The sequence below is a fragment of the Populus trichocarpa genome, chromosome 16, assembly GCF_000002775.5.
Source record: "Populus trichocarpa isolate Nisqually-1 chromosome 16, P.trichocarpa_v4.1, whole genome shotgun sequence".
NCBI lineage: Eukaryota > Viridiplantae > Streptophyta > Magnoliopsida > Malpighiales > Salicaceae > Populus > Populus trichocarpa.
In genome coordinates, this window is record NC_037300.2 from 5,291,629 (window position 1) to 5,312,467 (window position 20,839).

A 20,839-nucleotide genomic window follows, 5' to 3' on the forward strand; every position below is an offset into this window, starting at 1 on the left:
CGTCAAAGTGAAAGTTAGGGTTACATGTTTTATCTTCTTTCACCATCAAACACTTTAATTTTTGAGGGAACACATTGCATTAGAGACCATTATACTTGCTTCTTTTCTCTTTTGCTAAAAGCAAAGCACTACTCTCTCATAAAGCATATATTAATAAAAGTTAAGTATGGCATTATCTACTCAAAAGGGTCGCTCATTTTATGCTTTTAAGCTTCAAATAAGCATCTATGGAGTATTACGTGGCCATGTGGATAAAAGCAATATCCAAGGGAGGGAACGGAACTTGGAGGGGGGGAGAGAGAGAGAGAGAGTGGTTAATAGTTTTATCTTCTGCTGGGCGGCCAGACTTTAAAGGTTTCATGGAGAAAAAGTTCTCTAATTTTGACATGACAGCCTTGTTAATGCAAAGGTGATGGAATGACATACTCTCCCTTTCCCAAAAGTTTGCATTATCGTATGCTTATATATTATCTAGCACAGCTTTATGTTTGATATCCGTAATATACGATAAATAACTAGGTAATGATGTTTCATTAACTTAAAAAGACCGCCGTATTGAAGATTTAGAGCGTGTTTAGCAGTGTGGTTGCGGGTACTTTTCAAATAACTTTTCATGTTAAAATACATATCAATGATGTTTTTTTTATTTTTTTAAAAATTATTTTTAACATCATTACATCAAAACAATCCAAAATATACAAATCATATTAAATTTTAATAATAAAAAAAAAATCCCCTCATTTCCCAAACATAGCCTTAGAGTTTAGCCCAAATACAACGCACGAGTTTCGTCCTAGCTTCTGTACGTTTACCTCATAATCTCGAGCAAATGAGGGGAAGCTTTCATGGCCGCTCATATAGATGATGGCGAGGGAAGGTTCTTATTGAATTTTTGTAATCTATTTTATAATTGGACACTCATGATTAGACAGGACTCTCAAATGGTAGGTTGGAAAAGAAGAAAAATTATAAAGTTAAATTGTTAAATTAATCTCTGATAATTTTACATTTTAAGGAGAGATTTGCTTTATAAGTGAGAAAAAATCTTTAATATGAAAATTCAACTCTTTTAATTTTTAATAATAAAAAATGAGAGAATTTTCTTTTACTAATAAATAACAAACATATAAAAAGGTCAGATAGTTTAAAGCAAGAAAAGATTCATCTTGAAATAAAAAGACCTCCATCAACATTGCTCAATATAAAAGAATTATTAAAGAGTGGAACATTGTTTTAACTTTCAAAATCATAACAAATCACTGGTTATTTTTTATTTTCTTGTAAAACTATTTACTTTCAAGTGAATTTTATAGGAACTTTTAATAAAATTCATGCTCCCGTTTATGAATATATGTTATTTTTTATTGGTATCAAAGCCTGCCTGTATTAAATTGCTTTTGTATTAATATAAATATTTATAAGTATTTATGTAGTGTTTTGGATGTGTTTAATTGAAAATTTGGTTTAAACTTATTTTTTATGTTAATTCCAAATTTTCTTGGCCATAAAATTATTTGAAAAAGTAATGTTTATTTAGATAAAATTTATATTTTTAGAAAGTACATCTCATTAGCTTTCCAATAATATAACATTTGATTTTGAAGGGTTAACATAGTATAAGTTGGAATTAGAGTTCTTAAATAATTTGTGATTAATTTTGTTTCATAAGAACAAATCATTAATGTTATTTAGGCGTTAGTCACACCATCATGTATAAAATAAAAATGGCAATTGACCCCACCAATAAACTCCTCTCGCAGAGACATTAATTTCGAATGGAGTTGGTTTAAAAAAAAACAGACACCAGGAAGGCGACGGGTGTCATGCACGCGCCACCAAAGAGAATACGGATCGCACATCTGTTGTGTGTGATCCAGTTTGAACAATGTTATGGTAATCTGGTTCTGTCAGTCAAAAACATTGTTGAATGTGCATACGCAAGAGCTCACAATAACAATGTGAATCATTCAATGATAATGCAACACGTGGCCTTTTTTTCTTTAGGAGAAATCAAAGCCCATTCACGGTCGGAGAAGCGTTATGTAGCGTGCGATGGCCTCTGGATGTTGGTTTTCTACCAAATGTTTTCTCGTAGCCTATAAAAAATATTAAAAAACAAAAAATTACTCTTAACATTTTACAGTTTAATTAAAATTGTATTTATTTTGTAGTTTGCATTTTAAATCAACAAAAAATTTCAAATAAAAATAATTAAAATACCCTTTTATATATATATATATATATATATATATATATATATATATATATATATATATTAGAAATCAACCCAAATAACAAATCATTTATTCTCCTGTCAATCACTAAACATCTTCTCCATAAAAAAATCAATTTCTCTCTTATCCTAACATTTCTCCCTCTTTCAAAACTCTAAATCGAACCTAAGAATTTTATGAGTATATATCTCTTCTCCTGAAGCTTTAGTGGCAAAATCTCACATTGAAACAGAGGAGGAACAAATCATGGATCTGGATTTTTTAAAGACTCGCCACCACCTCCTGTGGTTTTCGTTGAAAAAAACAACCGCATTAATATTTGCCAAGGCATCACCAACAAAAACAACACTTGCTAGAAGTTGCAATTTCAACACAATGGCGAAAGCGAAGGCGAAAGCCAAGGCTAATGCTTTTGCCATTTATGTTCCTCCACCATTTGCTGCATTTGTGTTTTTGGAGGCAATGGAATCCCTCAGCATGATATGGTAATTTTTTTAATTTTTTTTGGAAATGAAATTCCATTAATTAGTTCAGTGAAGTGGTTATTTATCATTTGGAAGATTGATAATTTGGTTGGCAACAAGAACCTCGGTCACGTGAGGGATTTTTACGGGATAAATATTGTCTATTGTTTTGGGCCAGATCAGTGGAGATGAGGTTCTTGATTTTTGTGGTTGGCGAAGCAGATTTGTGGTAGGACAACGCTGATGTGTTTGGACGCTATTGTTGGTTCTTGATTGCTGGAGATGAGGCTGGGATTTGGGTGGTCTTTAAAAGGATTATTTTAGGATTTTTTAATTTATTATTTTTAATATTATGTGTTTTTCAATAATATTTTTTTTGTTTTAAAATGTATTAAAATAATTTTTTATAATTTTTTTATTTTTAATATCAATACATTAATTAATATTATTAAAAGTATTAAAAAATTAATTTAAATTTTTTAAAAAATAAATATACTTTTAAAAAATAAAAATTATCACATTTCTGAATAGGATATCAGAGAGGCTTTGCTATCACGCATGGTAGTGCAAGCCTATGCGTTTTTATCTTTTCTTTCTTTCTTTCTTCTTTTTTCTCACTCTGCATGCCTGGATAGTCCAAGCCTGGTGTATTTTTTAACTTTTTTTCTCTTTTGTTTTTTTCTTTCCAAGGAAAAATGGAGTGATGACATGACTTACATGAATTTTTTGTTTTATTTATTAAGCAACAATTAAATATTGTATTTCATAATAGGTTGATCTCGATCTCAAGATCTTGGTACTTGGTACTAATAATTCGTCCCAGACGGTGAAAAAATAAACTATTTCTTAATTAGATATGGCTTTTCTCATGAACAGGCAATCATTCGTTAAAAAAAAAGCCAGAGATTAAAAATGTACACAAATATTTACATCAAGCAAAGTCTTCATCAGTAAAATAAAAAGGGACAACTTCCTAGAAGTACCTTATATTGTTTTGAATTCTCAATTGAATCCATAAATATTTCCTTGATTCGATTCCTAAACAAATTTTCAAATTGTTTTATTGTGTAAATTTGTATTTTAGATGGAAGATATTGACTTACATGAATTGAGGGGCTAGTTAGGAATTTTTGATAGATTGAGGACAATTGAGGAAATAATTATTTGAGAGCAAAATCAATATGTAAGCTGGAGGTTGAGGCCTTATTACAACTTTTATTTAAAAAAAAAAAAAACAAATAATGTATTATTTTATTAGATTAATACTCCAATATTAAGCCATTGTTTATAGAGTAAGCATTTCTTTCTCTAGTGTGTCTCATTCTCTTTTCATTTTATTTTTTAATTCAGATTTTGTATTCATTTCTTTTATGTTTATTTAAAAGTTTTGTAAACTTCTTAAGAGAAAACCATCGTATAGTTAAATTTTAAAAAATAAAATTATGTATTTAAGGTTCACCTCTGTAATCATTTTCACTCATTAAAATTCATCTGTTTTATGTGCTATTGTTATGGTGTTAGCTTAATTTCACCAATATCACAAGAACCATGATTCTTTACACGTGTTATTTTTATTCAAAGTGAAGATCGCATTTTTTGAGTTTGCACTGTCGCAAACCAAGTGAAAAATTGTTTCTCTCTGTTGAACCCTTTAGGGTTTCGTTTCTGTTTCTAATTAATAGTTAAGCACAACAAGGGATATTGTAGCTTTCTTGGGAGAAGGCCCGGCCTCGCTCGACCTAGAAAGAAATGTTGTTGTAATTGGTCCAAGGCCCTCTCAAATATTTTTTTTTTTTATTATTATTATTAACATGGGTATTTGGGCTAACTTACGCGTACCTCGATTAATTTCACGGTCCCTGAAGTTAACGACCATATAAACTTCTAGAAATCATCATATTAGCAACCACAGGGCTCGAACTTAAAATCACAAGAGGAGCAAACCCCTTGATCTCAACCTCTTACCACTGTGCTACCTACTAAATGGTTCCTCACATTTCAAGCAAATGTAGCAGTAAAAATTCAGGGTAGATCAGAATGCCTTTTGTTTATTTTATGGAAAATTCAATAGCAACAAAAAGTAGTCTTATAAACTAAACGGTGTTATGGAAGTAATTGACTTACCATATAAATGATATGTAAAATCATTAGATTAAATACTACCCTCTCTATAAACTTGCATTTCTAACTCAATAAAAAAAAATCAATTAGAGCAATGCATGCATGATTGTGTTTGTGATTTGAATAGAATATAATTAGCAATATGATGGGGACCATGAATTCAAGCAAATAATTCAAAAAAAAAAAAAAACTTGTGTCTCACAACTTTCCAAACTTCTTCTCCAAATTAAACAATTCTAAACATACAAGGGAATTGGCTGCATGGAGCATCTCAAATGCTTGAGTTATATAGAGACTAAATTATAGTAAAGAAAATGGAAGAATATATTACCTTCACAGATTTCATTGAAATATGAGAGTTGTTGGGTGTAATCTTAAGAAAGACATTTCATGATTTCATCCTTGTCATACGTTGTTCGCTATCCAAATTCAAGAAATAATAATCAAACAACCTTTTTATAAAACAACTTGACGACAATTCATAGGGAAATTGAAGAGGAAAGAATTATAAATGAATAAAAAATGGAAATTCCAGTTTTCTTACCCTTAAAATCTGTATGGACGACCATATTTGGCAGCCTTTACTTACTTTTTTATACTCCCTTAAACACTAAAAAAAACATGACCTAATATATTCCAAAATCCATCGTATTCTTTTCAAAGATAGTTTAAATTTTATTTACCACAGCATGCCAAGACCGCATCATCAAGGGGCATAAAATAAACACCCACAGTGAACGAACAATTACATCGTAGAGTGTGAACAATTAATCAACACGAAAAAACCATCATGTCATAGTTTGTCTTTGTTTATTACCATGAAAAGCTTTCGGTGAAGGAGGCCTGGCTCTTTTCAGTCCGTCATTAATGGTCAATTCTATCAGGTGATTGAATCGTCGGTTTGGCTCATCATGCAACGAGAACTATATAAATTATTATTATTGCTGTCAATTCTACCACTACTGCCTCTAAAAGCACGAGTAAAATAACTATCTAGGTGGTGGCACAGTGATAAGAGTTTGGGACCAACAGGTTTGCTTACTCTGTGGTATCAGGTTCGAGCCATGTGGTTGCTCATATGATGGCCACCGGAGGCTTACATAGTCGTTAACTTCAGGGCCCGTGAGATTAGTCGAGGTGCGCACAAGCTGGCCCGGACACCCACATTAAACTAAAAAAAAAAAAACACAAGGAAAATAATTTGTTTGTAAGAACTAACGATGGAGGCGTCAATTAGTGGCCTCCTCTTCTCCAGGGAGCATTCTTTGTGAGCACTATTAGTGTTGGCAACGACATTCTCAGGAAGTAAGAGTAGGGTATTATTTAGTTATACTTCTTCACTCTCCTCCTCGTTGTTGTCGTCGTCGTCATCGTCGTCACATTTATCCCATGTAATCCTTACTCAAAAAAGGCTTAGAATGATAAGCATGTATGAGTCGATGAGTCGATGTAAAGAAACCTAGATGTGTGTGAAAGGCTAGGTCCGCACACCTAAGTTTTTTTCTCTTTCATTAAATAGATAGATGAAATGTTATTTTTTTATTTAAAAAAAATAAATGATGTATTTGTCCACGGGTTAAGATTTTAGCTATTTGAGATGGCCAATAAGTTAGGGTTCGAGTTTTTAGAATTTTAAAATCTATTTTTGAACTTTTATTTTATCTTAAATAACCCAAGAAACAAGTTAGGAGCCTTATTAAACCTATTTTTAATTTTAAAATACCTTTTAAAAGGTTAAAAAATCTAAAATTAAAACGAATAACAAAATTTTAAGACTCAAAATTATTTTTTCAATAAGATAAAATTAAAAAATTATTTACTGGCATGTCTCTCAGCTATCTAGATTAACTTGTTATAGCCACAATGTGGCCAATTGACCTTTCCTCATCTTTACCTCTCATTTTATGGCTTTCTTTCTTATCTTTAGAAAATAAATACCTAAAACATTATAAAAAAAAGGTAAGGGCATAAACATAAGATCCTAAACTCAAAGAGAAAAAATTGTAAATGCAAACTTTTTGCACAAAAACAAATTTTTTTCATGAAAAAAAGGGACATGTTTGTTTTATTTAGCTTTTAATTTGGTCTTCTTTTCATAATTCTTTTACACCATAAATTAAAATTCAATTTAATTAAATTGAATTGGCCTCAAGCTAAATTTTTAAAATTTATTAAATACCTTGAATTCACAAAAATATTAAGAAAATAAGAATATATCAACATATAAAATATCATCAAACATAATACATAAGGATAATATTAAAAAGGAATAAATTTTAATGATCAAAATGAAAGTAAAAATTCAAAAAAAATGAAAATGTTCATGCAAAAGTGCTGTCAACAATGAATTTAAATAAATGAATAGTAATGGACATTGAAAAAGTCATATTCTTTTAGTTTCTTTGTACTTGTAATTTTCTTATGCGATGCTATTGGGTTTTAAAAATATATTTTTATCAAGTTCTTTTGCAATTAAGATAGATATGCGTATGAAAGATAATGAATTACATTGTGGACGAAAAAAATATATTTTGTTGTACAAATTATTATTTCTTATTAACGTATCTTTTTTTAGTTTGAACAAAATAAAATTTTTAGCACCATGGATTTTTAATAAAAGACACCATAAAGGACAATACATGTTCATAAAAATTTCAATCATTTGAAATAAATAAATAGTAAAAATATGTCTCTTCAATTTAAACTTCATTTTTCTTTTTAACATATTTCTTAATTGTTTTAATAAAAACTTTTTTTAATCAAAAGCATAGTTTAGATAACAAACTTAATCTTAAAAGCAAGTTTCAATAATAAAAAAAAAACATTAAAATAATGCCTTGACAACCTGTAATCAAAGGAAAATGATTAATTAATGTGATAAATCATGCAAAAAATTTATTAACAATAACAAAATAAATTTTATTTTCAATAAATTTTGATGAACAATAATTTATTTTTATTTTTTGTATATCAGATATATAATAATTAAAAAACAAATTGTTAATAATATCATAAAAAGCAACAATATTATTTAAAAACAATGGAAACAAATAATAATTTAATTATCATTTTAATAAATTTATTTATAGTGCATTTTAATAGAAATCTAAAATCAAATGAATAAATGAATATAGGAAAAGGCCATGTGTTTGGTTCTAAAAGATTGAGCTTATAGGCCTAGCCCTACACAAATAAATCTAGATGTAGGTAGGCCTCTGAGACCAAGTGTGTGCTAGCTTTTTTCTATTTTTCCACTTCAATTCAATTAATAGAGTGAATGATATGTTATCCCCTTTATTTTATTTATTTATTTTAAAATAAATAAAAGATGCATGCGTCGTCTACTAGTAATATTTTCAGCCATTTAATAGGGTAGGAAAATCAAAGTTTGAGTTTTTGACTCTTAAAACTCATTTTCAACTATATTTTTCACTTGAAAACACAAAAAAAAACACCCTAAACATCTCAATAAACTCATTGTCAACATCCAAATACCCTTACATCTATTAAAAAATCCAAAATTAAATCAAACCAAACAAGATTTTTCAAGTCACAAACAACATGAATGGTAAAAAACATCTTAATGGAGATCTTTTTATTAAAAAAAATCTATTAACACAAAGATCGATCTTTCTAGTGGTTAAAATAGGACTAGCCAACTACTTTCTCTCTCTTCTTATAGTTTTTTTGTGACTTTTTCTCTCTTCTTAAATTTAAGGACTAAAAAGTAAAACAAATAAAGTTTAGAACTAGAACATGAAATTCTTACAAAATTGAGACTAAAACAAATAAAGTTTAGAACTAGAACATGAAATTCTTACAAAATTGAGACCAAAAGTGAAAAATTAAGAATTGCAAGGCCAAAATATAGTTTTTTGTGCACAATGAAGAAAAGAGAGCTATTTTTTCTGTAATAAATTTAGTCTTTATTATTATATTTTTTAAAATTGATAAAATTAAACTATATTTTGTAAAATTGAGTATCAAGTTACTGCGGGACATTTTTTAACATCACAAATGCGGTATAGCACACGAATCAAAAAACAATCATCAGGCATCATGTTAAAGTAATGTAGAAAAATAAAATTGAAAAAATAATTCAATGCATAATTTTTCAAGGACCGGAAAAAAAAAAAAAAAGGCCAAATTCAGGCTCACTATAGCTGTCCATAGTAAAATGAATAGATTTTTTCATTCCTCCTTTAGCTTGTTTTATAATTTATAATTATAATAATTACAATTTGGGTAGTTCTGTTTTTTTTTTCTTTTTTTTTAATTATTATTGCCCATCCCTGGAATGAGAAAGTACACATGCCATGCAGATCAAAGATAGATACCGGGCGATGAGCAAGACGGACCAAATTCCCCTTGGATAAAATCACAGTGCTTGTTATTGGACTCGACCAAATTGATTTTCGGGCTCCATTTTGAACCCAATAGTTCCATTTCAAAAATTAAAAGTGCCAGTTTATTTTTTTTCAAATAAAAATTTCAATGCCAAAAATCCAAGAACAGCTAGAGTAATCTAATGCATCTGTAGTCACAATGTGGCTTGCAGAAATCATTATAAGCATGATATAAAACAATATTGATATAAACAAATAGGATGTAAATGAGCTCTGCTTTGAGAAATTAACTTCTAGCCTGCGAAGTTAACTAGGCAATATCACTCCCACAAGAGTCGAACTCACAACCCTTTGCTTACTGCCAAAGCTTAACTATGAAGCTGAAGATATAGAAAAAACATTAATTTCAATCAAACAAATAGGATGTAATTGAGCTCTGGTTTGCGAAATTAATTTATTTTCATTATATTTGATTTTTATTTATTTTGATTTTTTTTTTGTTTATGTTCAATATTTTAAAAAAAAAATATTATTGACGAACAATATCCGTCGGCATATTCTAAAGAGTTGAAAAAAATTACTGCAAATATCATTGCTACTGTTAACTCTCCGACAGAATTACAAAAGGTATTTCATTGATGATATGTTATATTTACCTATGGATATACCGACGGACAAATAAAAACACCGACGGAGTTGTATACAATATTTTATCGGTTATATGCCAAACTTCTCAAGGAAAATACTAATAAAATGAAGCGAGTGAATTTTTATTTTGACGTGCTTTGTCTGTCTATGAATCTATTGATAAATTTATTATTAAAAGATCAAAAATTAATAACAAGAGTTTTTTAAATATACTATTTACCTGTTAGTAAAATATTTACTAAGAGACTATAAATATAAATATTAATGAAAATTTTCACCAATAAAACTGTTAAATTAGTGTTTAAGAGGCATGTTCACTTTATTTTAACAAGCTACTTCCACTGTGCTATCCAAGCTTTTGTGCAGAAAGAGGCATCTTTTCCATCAAAGGGATCATATTGACCTTTGATTCCAATCAATCAATGCGCATTTTCTTCTCTTTCAAAGCTCCCGTCCGCTGGGGCATTTGGAAATGAATGAGTTTCTTGCTAGAAATTTGCTAGAAATCACCCGTACGACTCCTATCCTGTCCATATTGCCAAATCCCAACTCATCATGACTCACCAAGCTGTGATTAGGTACTTAACATCCGCATGCATTGGGCACAAATTATAAAGAAAAGAATGAACCAAATCCAAAGGAAGTCTCATAAAGAAAGAAAAAAGCGACTGCACCGCACCCACCATTATTAGCACTATTCCTTTTAAAATGGGCTGTGAGTAGATATTCCAAATGCGTTCAAAATCCATTATCTTCCAGTTCCTAGCCATGTGCCATCGTACTCATTTCCTTGCAGCTGCCGTGTTTATTAGGGTGTTTATTAGGATGGTTGTAATTATTTTTTAAAATATTTTTTTTAATTTTTAAAAAATTATTTTTAATATCTGAAAACACAAAAATATATATATTAATTTAAAATAAAATAATAAAATAATAATTTTTTTTCAAAAATATTTTATAACACTAAAACAAGATCCTTAGTCTTCTCACTTGATATCATTGAACCCACATTAATTCAAACCTCAAAGTTTAAAACACGTTCCTTATTTCTTTTCCCCGTAATTTGTTATGCAACTTCTATCCAATCATGGAGTGCCATGTTCGTGGACCCTACATTTCATGGCTTACTTTTCTAGCTTTTGTAATAGATTGATGCAGGGCTTTCTTTCTGTCCGTGTCTTGTTCCGTTCCTTCCTGGTGAAGAAAGAAACTGTTCAGCTATTGGTATATTATAAAAGCACATTCACTAGCTCTCCACTGAAAATTATTTATACATGGCGGCATGAATTAGCAAGTAAATTAGTCCAGACGTAATTGTATTAGATAACTTATTCAAAAAAAAAAAAACTATACCGGGAGAAGTTACCGTGACCGGGACAATTTATTACTATATTGCTATTCATCAATTTATTACTATATTGCTTCTTGACCATTAAAACTTTGTGTTAGATTGTTTTTTTTGGGGATTATATAAGGTTAGTTTGGTATATTTTTTTTAATGTACAATAAAATTACTCATTTAATTCTGGAAAATAAAATAATCTAATGCCTACTACTTAAGAATATTGTTTTATTTTTAATTTTTTTAGACTTTGACGTCCTTAAAGACAAAACCAATTGAACTCTAATCTAAAGGTTTTTTTGTCATTTTATATTGTTTTTTTTTTAATTTTCAAAGGTGATCAGGAGCGTTGTTGTAAATTAAATTATTAATGATTATTTTAAAAAAAACTTGATGTCGCATTCACGACATGCACTAGAGTACAGACGGCCTCATGTTGTTCGATCCGCGTGTTGGGGGCCATTCGGCCACTAAAGAACGTTTTTCAGGACGATGTTTGAAAGGTCTCGGCACCCTCGACCAGATGAGGAGGCGCATGTGTCCAAAATTCACAGTGATTTGGCGCCGTCAACCATTTCTTTTTAGCCTTGACAAGTTTTTATTTTAAATCATAAATTATTTTATTTTATTATTTGACCCTCTTTTTTCCTATCAAATTTAATCCTTATTCTTTCATTTGCCAATTTTTTTTCCTTGACAAATTTTTTAAAATTGATATTTTTTAATTGGCCCATAATAAACTTCTTGATTGGACATGCATCAAAGGTTTTACGAGTTGTGAGTTTTTAAAATTTTACCAAGTTTAGAAAATTTGCACGGGTTTGTTTGGTTTTTACAAATATTTTTAAATTTCACCCTTATGATATTTTTATCTTTGAAATTGGGTTCTCATATTTTTAATTGATATTTATTTTATTTGGCATCATTTTTTTCCTAAATTGCATCATTTTGAGGTTTTTTCTATCAAATTTTATCCTTGTTGTTTTTTTTTTTTTGCTTTTGCAGGTTTTAAAAAATATATATTTTTACCGGTCTCATCTTTTAAAGCTTCTTAATTAAATTCCGGTAAAAAATTTTACGGGTTGTGATATTTAAATATTAAACAAAGTTTAAGAAGTTTGTTAGGCTTGGTTGTATTTTTCTTTTTCTATACTATTTTTTCTTATTTTTTATTCTCTTTTTTTATATATATCTTTTGTATTTTGATTTTATTGGGTTGGCCAACAACAATTTCTTTCTATTTCACCCCTATTATTTTTTAATCTATAAATAATCTATCAACTTACAAATATTTTTTAATTTCATCCCTATGCTTTTTTTAGTCTTTCAAAGCTAATCTTTATTTTTTTAATTATAATTTTTTTTTGGAATTATTTTATTTTTTCTTCAAATCTCATTGTCCTTAGGTGTTTCTCTCTCATTCTCCTCGCAGAGGTTGTGAGGTCGCGAGTACTCTTGCAAGAACAAACTAGGATGAATTGCCTTTAATATAGGTGCCACCAATATAGTAGGCTTTCATTATTCAATTTAATGTGCTCTTAACTTCTTGTTTCTTATCTTGCACACATGTGAGCTTCTTCACAGTAACAAATTTATTCATGATTCAACGCCCAACCGCAATTCCAAGATCAAATTGAAACTCTCATCTTTCTTTCTTTATTTTATCAGTACGGCGGGGGTGCGATAAATAAATCGCAGCTGTGTTGGCAAGTATAAACTACTGTCTTAAAGTGCAGCTGTGTTGTGAAGAAATTACGAGAGAGAAAGGGTATAGTTTAATTGGTTAGTTTTTGAATTTATTTTTAGAGATTATTAGTTTAAGTTTTATAAATTTTAGGATTATTGAAAGTTTATATTGTTATTAATTTCAGAGTTTGTAGGATTAATCAAGATATAAACTCATCTGAATATTTAAATTTAAAAAAATACAAGAGATTACAAGTATTCGAACGTAGCAAATCTTGGTGCCGTTTGGCCCCATTTCTAACTGCTCTTTGGAAAAAGCACCCGTTTTTATGCTTTGACTAATCTATTTTTGGTGTGGTTTAGAAAGCTATGATCTATTTAGTTACAAAAAAAGGGATTTTTTTTCTTGAAAATTGACATAGATATGTAAGAGTTTCGGGAAAATAACGTAGAATCCAAAAAATATTTGGAAAATAGAACACAACCGTGTTTTATTATATCGATGTTTCATCTTTTTTAAAAATCAACTTAAATTTTTATAAATATCTAATGGTTAAAAGAAAAAATTCAAGAACTAATAGCCAAAGAGATAAGATGATATGACAGGAAAAAAAAATGAAAAGAAAAATTGAAAAGAAAAAAATGAATTACTAGGGACATACCAGTGATCTATTTTTGATATACTTAATACCATTAGAAAGATCTTGATGAGATAATTTTAACTAATTCTCGAAAGATCACTAAAAAAGGTTGTAATTAACCTTAAATTAACTCTTAACAAATTAGAATCACGTTTGATGGTATTTTAATGTATGGTTAAAATTATTTTGTTATCTTTTTAACTATACTAGGTGTATAAAAAATGGAGCTCCAGTATATATTTGATGACCCATTCTTTCTTGGCCATTAGAATTTGAATTTTATTTCTTGGTCATTACATCTTCATGAAAAATTAAATTAACTTTCATAGTTATTAATTAATTTGTTTCAGAAATAAATTTTAAAAAATTTGTTATTATTAATTTAAATTGTGCTATTTTCTAAATACTTTTTTAATATATTATTTTCTCAAATTTTTTATTAGATGGTGTTAGAATTACAAAATACTGCCAAAAGAGCCATGAAAACTATCACTTCGACAATTAAGTGCATATTAACAATTACCTAATACATTTTTAACATGAGGACCGAACGGGCTTTATTATTCAAAACATTAAAATATTTGAGGGAGAAAATACTAATTATATGGGCAGTAAATTATTTTAATTTTATTTTTTTCTCATTTAATTTCTATTTTTATAGGTCATTTTGCTTTTCTTTTAACAAATTTCAAACCCCCCCCCCCTCTTTCATTGGTGTCTTTTTTTATATCGGTCCTTTACTTTTTGTTTAATAATTGTAGTGCTATTTTATAAAATTAATACTTGATAAATTATGAAATGGTATTTGGATGGTAAACAAATAAGACAATATGAGATGAAAAAAATATTTTAAAAGAAGATGGAAATGCAACATAGAAGAAAAACACAATCTACAGTGTTTTACAATAGTTATCAACGATGTTTTGTTTTTTTAAAAATATTTTAATCACTTGAGTTTTTTTTTTGTCTCAATTTAATTATTGAGATTGAATTTAAAGTTTTATTTCAATTGGTTTTATATAGGAATTTCAAAATATTAAAAATAAATTTTGACATTTAGTTAATGCTTGATTTGACAAAATAAAATTTTAATTTTATTGATTCAAATCAATTAAAAATTTTAAGATCTAATTTCAAGCTAAAATAAATATTCAATATTTTGTTTTCTTTATAGAAAGCAACACTTTTATCTCAGCTTTTTTTATGTAATCTTTAGTTATAATTAACATATTTATTATTATTTATTTACAATATATATATTTTTTAGTTTGCAAGTAAAAAGAATTTATGGACCGTAAAAAAAATATCAACATCACCGGTACCTATTTCTGCTTTTGAGAAAAAAAGATTTCCTCACCGAGAATCAAACGACGTCATATATGAGCTTTGTAGACGCTAACACCTTTTCTAGGCTTGTCAGAAGAGAAGAAGCTTCCCTGACTGAAAAGGTTAAAAAAGAAATGCGTTGTGGACAATTGACACCTATAGATGATGCGCCGACCAATCATGCAAATTGACAATTTAACTGTAGCTCAGGCTGGAGTAGCTGTCCCCTGGATGAATATTGTTAATGAAAATAAAAGGCGTGGGACAGTATTTTCCCTGCGTCTTTTTAGAGTAAAGCATAGGAGGATATACTTCAACGAAGGATCTCAAAGTCCACACACACACACACACACACACACACACACACACACACATATATATATATATATAACAATTCTCTAAAAGGCGTGGCAAATTAATTTTTTTAAAAATTATTTTTATTAAATTTATTTTTTTTAATATTGAGTTGGTTGAAAATTTAACTTTAACTTTCTCCACATGTTTTTTTTTTTAAGAATTATTTTTTTTTTATTTTAATTTTTTAATATTGAGTTGGTTGAGAATTTGTTGATTACTACAGTGTTTTCCCTAATGATTTTTTTTATTTTTCTTTGTTTTTTTTTCTAGAATTATCTTTGTTAATTTTAGTTTTTTTTTTTTTCATATTGAGCTGGTTGATAATTTAGTTTTGTAGTTTTTTTCTTGAAAAAAAACATTGTGTATTGCTACAGTGTTTCCCCTTATGATTTTTTCTTGCTACAATGTTTCCCCACATGTTTTTTTATCGAAGTTTTTTTATAATTATTTTTGTCTAATTTATTTTTCTCAGAGCTGGTTGGAAATTTAACTTTGTAGTTTTTTTTCTTTAAAACACCGTTGAATGAGAATTACAACTGTAGTTTTTTTCATGATTTTTTTTGTTATATTTTTTTTAAAATTATATTTATCGATTTTATTGTTCTTAATATTGAGCTGGTTGAAAATTATAAGTGTAAATTTTTTCATGAAACACTATAGATTGCTACAGTGTTTTACCGCATAGTTTTTTTTCCTTTCGTTTTTTTTATGATTTTTTTCAAAATTATCTTTATTGATTTTAATTTTTAATATTGAGTTGATTGAGAATTACAGTTATATATTTCCTCACAAAATACTATAGATTGCTGCAGTGTTTTCCTACATAATTTTTTTTCTTTTGTGTTTTTATGATATTTTTTCAAAATTATCTGTCTATTTTATTTTTTTAATATTAAGCTGGTTGAGAATTTAGTTTTGTAGTTTAATTTTTCTTGAAAATATTGTGAATTGTAATTGTGTTTCTCCATATAATTTTTTTTTAAAAAAAATTTATTATTTTTTTTATAAATCTATAACAATATATGAACATGTTATAAGTCCACAGCAACACTCGGGTAAAACAACGGATGTGTGTGTATATCAATGATAGTCGAAGAAAAGAGGGCCTTGTTAGGCCGGAGAGTTGTACTCTTGTGCTTAGAGGATATAACGGCTACTACCATGACCATCCAAAAAAAATAAAAATAAAAATTCAAATACACAACTTTTCCAAAATAATTATATTACTTTGTCAACCTTTGTAACAATGATCGTACGAAAAACTAAATTCCACATTATCTTGTCAACCAACCGTTGCTTCCCGGCCAACAATTAAAGATTCCACCGAACCTCAATCACAGCAACCACCTGTGCTTCCACCGCAGCAACCACCATCTCTACCATCCATTGAGTGATAACCTCTAGCAAAGATGACAAGTCAGTGCTAATTATTATTCTAGTTGATACAATATATCATTATATGACCAAAATAACCAATTCATGCACAACTCTGTTGCTTGAACCCAAATTTCTCATTCTCCAAATCGAACTCCACATAAAAATTCCTCTGCTGATAATTCCCCAAAATAATGGCCGGTCCACCTCCAAGTCCCGGACCAGCTACATTATCACTCACGATTGTCAAGCATATAACTCCCGAATCAACAATCGAAAAATAATTTGACAAAGGTAATGCCATCTTAGCACCACCCTTGAACTGAAAAATCAAATCCGGGACAGAAAGTGATTTCTCACCAGAAATATTGTAACAAGGCCTTAAACCGGTCAGATTTTGAATCTCAGTGGCTACTGTATAATGGGCCATTTGCTTCTCAAATTCTTTAGCCACCAACTCATAAACTGGGTTCTCCATGAATGTGAATGTTGTTCCTGAATCCACAATAGTCCCTCCATTTCCATCTGTTCCTGGCACCAAAAACTTGTACGGCACCTTAACATGTGTGTCCCCTATTACAATGTTACGCAGCAATACATAGTAATAATCTCGAAATGCAGTGGTTGGATTCTTCAGAAAGGGTGTGTGGCTAAGCCCTGCGGTCTTGGTAACACCCGAACCCGACCCGGTATCCAAAACAAGGTCACTGCTTGTTGGAGTGTCATCAAAAGCGTGAGATACTAAACAGTAAGAGAATTTCTTGAGACCCAATTGTGAAGGGAGTGATTCTGGGCTCCGACCGAAACCGGCAATCCCTTCGGGTTGTTTGATGGAGAAAATGGAGCACCCGACAAGAAAATCGGGTATGGTTTTCTTGTTTGGGAAATCGAGAGTTTCAGATAGTAGAAGTCCAGCTGTGGAGCCTGAACCATATTGTATTACATAAGGTGGGCAAGTTTGAGTGCAGTTTTGGGCAGTGGAGTCACATTCTTGGCATTTGGACTGAATCTCGGGGCCAAAAATCATAGAGCATCTGGGATTCTTGCAACCAATAAGCTTTGAAGAGGATGATAGTTTTGGTAAAAATGTTGGGATTCCTGTTTTTTTAATGTTAGGAAAGTTACATTCTGAGCAAAGATAGCGAGAGGTACAAGGAAACCAAACAAGACTAGAACCAGTGTCCATGACAAATTTGGTTGTCTGCGGAGGAGTACCAAAGTTGAGAGATATTGAGTAGCCACCATAGCTACGTGGAAAAAGAGGGGTCTTGATGAGAGAAAAATTGGTTTTTGGCGACTTGATGTGGTGGGCTCTTGAGAGAGATAGAGAAGCGAGGTGATTGAGTGAACCCCATGGCTTTTTTGAGGACACAATCAGTTTGTTGAAGCTGGGAGCTGATAGAGGGATGGTAATGGTTGTTGATTTTGATGAAGTGATTAAGATAAGAAAAGAGAGGAGAAAGAGAAGCAGAGAAGAAGCCATGAAAGTATTATTTTCTTCTTTTTCTTCTTCTACTTCTTCCTGGTTATGATTAGTGAGGGAATTTGTAAAGATAAGAAAGTAGAAAGTTTTTGTTCTATACTTGGAGTGATTGTTTGTTTATAGGGGAAGAAACCAAGAAGGGGAGTAACGGTAGACAAGACGAATCAAGTTCGATTTTGGTGATAGAATTGCCTAATATAATGTCCAGAAATAACGAAGAATGCCATTGTGAAATTGCGGGCCTCTCTCTCGAGTCTTGACTCGTGCCCGAATAGTACACGCTCATCTTAGTTACTTTTACTCAAGTTTACGAGTAGACTTGTAAGATTATTTGTAATCGAGTAAATTATAAAATAATCTTTTTTATATAAAATAGTCCTTCTAATTTTAAAAATTAATTAATTATAACCATTAAACACTTAATTGATTAATCAAAATTTACGTCTTAGGATACTTTAAAAAAAGTGGGAGGAGGAAGACAAATAAAAGAAAAGCAAAAAAAAAAAAAAAAGAGAATAAAGGGAAGGGACAAAAAAAAAAGAAGCAAAGAAGAAGCAAAGGTTAAAATTGAGGAGATACAGAGAAATGATGATTGTTGTGCTAAAGAAGGCAAATGACGAAGAAGGAGAGTCAATAGAAAAGGAAAGAAAACATGAAAAGCTAGAGTTACATGGAGGGGAAGGGAGCCATTGTACACTTAAGATTTTCAAACGATTCATTAACTCTTTTTTTGCTTTAAACCATAGGGACTAACTTGTAATTTATTTGTAATTAATAACATTTCTTACATCATGGTTTGGACTTTGGAGGATGATTTCTACCTACAAACCCTGAATTTTAGGTTTTATTACACGGGGCGAGTCAAACATCTACAACTCATTTGTCATGCAAAGAAATAAAATAAATTGAGTGGAGAAATAATGCTTTGTTTTTTAAAGATATTTTTTTAAAAAAATATTATTATGTGTTTGATAATACATTGTAAGTGTTTTATAAAAATAAATTTGAATTAAAATACATCAAATCAATTTAATGCATTTTCCGATTCAAAATGTATTTTAAAAATACAATCCAAATACATCTCATTTGCAAGCTTAGCACCGACCAAAAAACACGGGGAGGCGGTGGGGCATTATTATTGCAGCTTACAAGAAATTCAACAAATTATGGGACGAAATTTCACTTGAGATCGAAAGCAATACTCGAGTGAACACCGAATTGACTATGGCTGCAAGGTGTTTTTAGCCGTTTAAAAAGCAATTGGTGTTTTAGTCTTGGTCTCCTTCCCTCGATGTGTAAGACGGGACGAAATTAATCAACAACTTCTACATCACCCACCAGACCAAGCCCTAGTCTTCCACGTGAAACCATCCTTACTTAATTCGCTCAACCACGTCGCATCGTGAGCTACAAGGTCTTGTTTTTATATTTTTTTAAAAGTTTAAATTTATTTTTTTATTTCAAATTAATATTTTCTTAGTATTTTCATATTATTTTTATGAACTAATGTTAAAAAAATAAAAAAATTATTTTGATATATTTCTAAATAAAAAATACTTTAAAAAGCAACCGTATCCGTATTTTTAAACACCCAAAATCTATAACATGGAAACTCGAGATTTCTTGGTAATTTCAGGTTTCAACTTGCGAGAGAAGGGATAGAGAATTCGTCGCGAGAAGAGTCCCCGATTTATAAAGAAAATTAAAATTAAAATTACGACATCAATTCTATTATAAAGTCCCACACCCATATATTTCTTGGTGATTTCCCCTGAAAGATATGGGTAGGGTTCAGCTCCGCGACTGCTACACTACGCGTAACATGGACATGTCAGCTCCACATGTGCATATATGAATATTAAAATAGTTTGGTTTTCAACGTGCATCCAGGCTGTTCACCGAAAAACAAAAGCATTATGAATTGCTATGTCCAACTCATAGTGTTTATAGTCGGTGGTACACTGGTACTTCGATAATTTGATACAAATTGTTTTTAATTTTTTTTTTGAAATATATTCAAATATTTTTTTTTTATTTTCAATATTAATACATTAAAAGTATTAAAAAAAATATTAATTTAATATTTTTTCAAGATAATATTTTTAAAACATAGTTATCAAACAAAAATTTAGTAAAACTCTTAGCTATTTATGCAATCGACAGAACAATTTTTACTTTTCATAAGATACAAAAATATACACTTTGTTCTCCATATTTTTTATTTTTTAATTTTTATTTAATTACTATAATTCCTTATATTTATATTTTTATCTTAAACTTCATTTTACTCAAATTTTAGGTTTCGAAAGGTTAGAGAAAAAAGAGAACAATGAAAACTTTTGTTTTACCGCATTCCAACCACTAAAATGCCAACCTTTGAACCAGTAAGTCTGTTTTGGAAAAAGTTTGATTGCGACGGTTCGATCTTTTTATCATGCTGGTAAAAATAGATTGAAATCAGAAAGTTTGTTTTGGTTTAGTTTGATTTTGAATTTTTAGACTAACTAAAATATATTATAAGATTAAAATTGAGGTTATTGAGATTTATAAGATGTTTTTCGGCGAAAAAGGATTGAGATTTGGGTTTTGAATCTAAAAATTTGTACAAGTTTGTTTTGATTTGATTTAATTTTAAGTTTTACCTTATAAGAGTGTGAAAATAGGTTTCTTAAAGTTCATAAGATTTTTTTTTTGTGTAAACATGTTGAAATTAGGGATTTGATATTCAAAAACTCAGACCTTGATTTTCCCGTAATCAAAGATGATTGAAATTTGTTGTCATGGATGGCAAGTTGTCTTTTTTTTTTTTACAAAAAA

The 20,839-nt window shown here is 29.6% G+C and overlaps 1 protein-coding gene and 1 long non-coding RNA gene across 2 annotated transcripts; one reads left to right on the top strand and one right to left on the bottom strand.

Annotated features, from left to right (window-relative positions):
- Positions 1-2,294: 2,294 nt before the first annotated feature.
- Positions 2,295-3,420, top strand: LOC112324454 (uncharacterized). Its single transcript, XR_002978295.2, has 2 exons — positions 2,295-2,719; positions 2,877-3,420. It is a non-coding gene; the product is annotated as an uncharacterized LOC112324454 (long non-coding RNA).
- A 12,942-nt stretch (positions 3,421-16,362) lies between these two features.
- Positions 16,363-18,186, bottom strand: LOC7464629 (probable aspartyl protease At4g16563). The gene has a single exon (XM_024587089.2). The coding sequence runs from the start codon at positions 18,020-18,022 to the stop codon at positions 16,643-16,645; it is 1,380 nt and encodes a 459-aa protein (XP_024442857.1). The 5' UTR covers positions 18,023-18,186; the 3' UTR covers positions 16,363-16,642.
- Between the last annotated feature and the right edge of the window lie 2,653 nt (positions 18,187-20,839).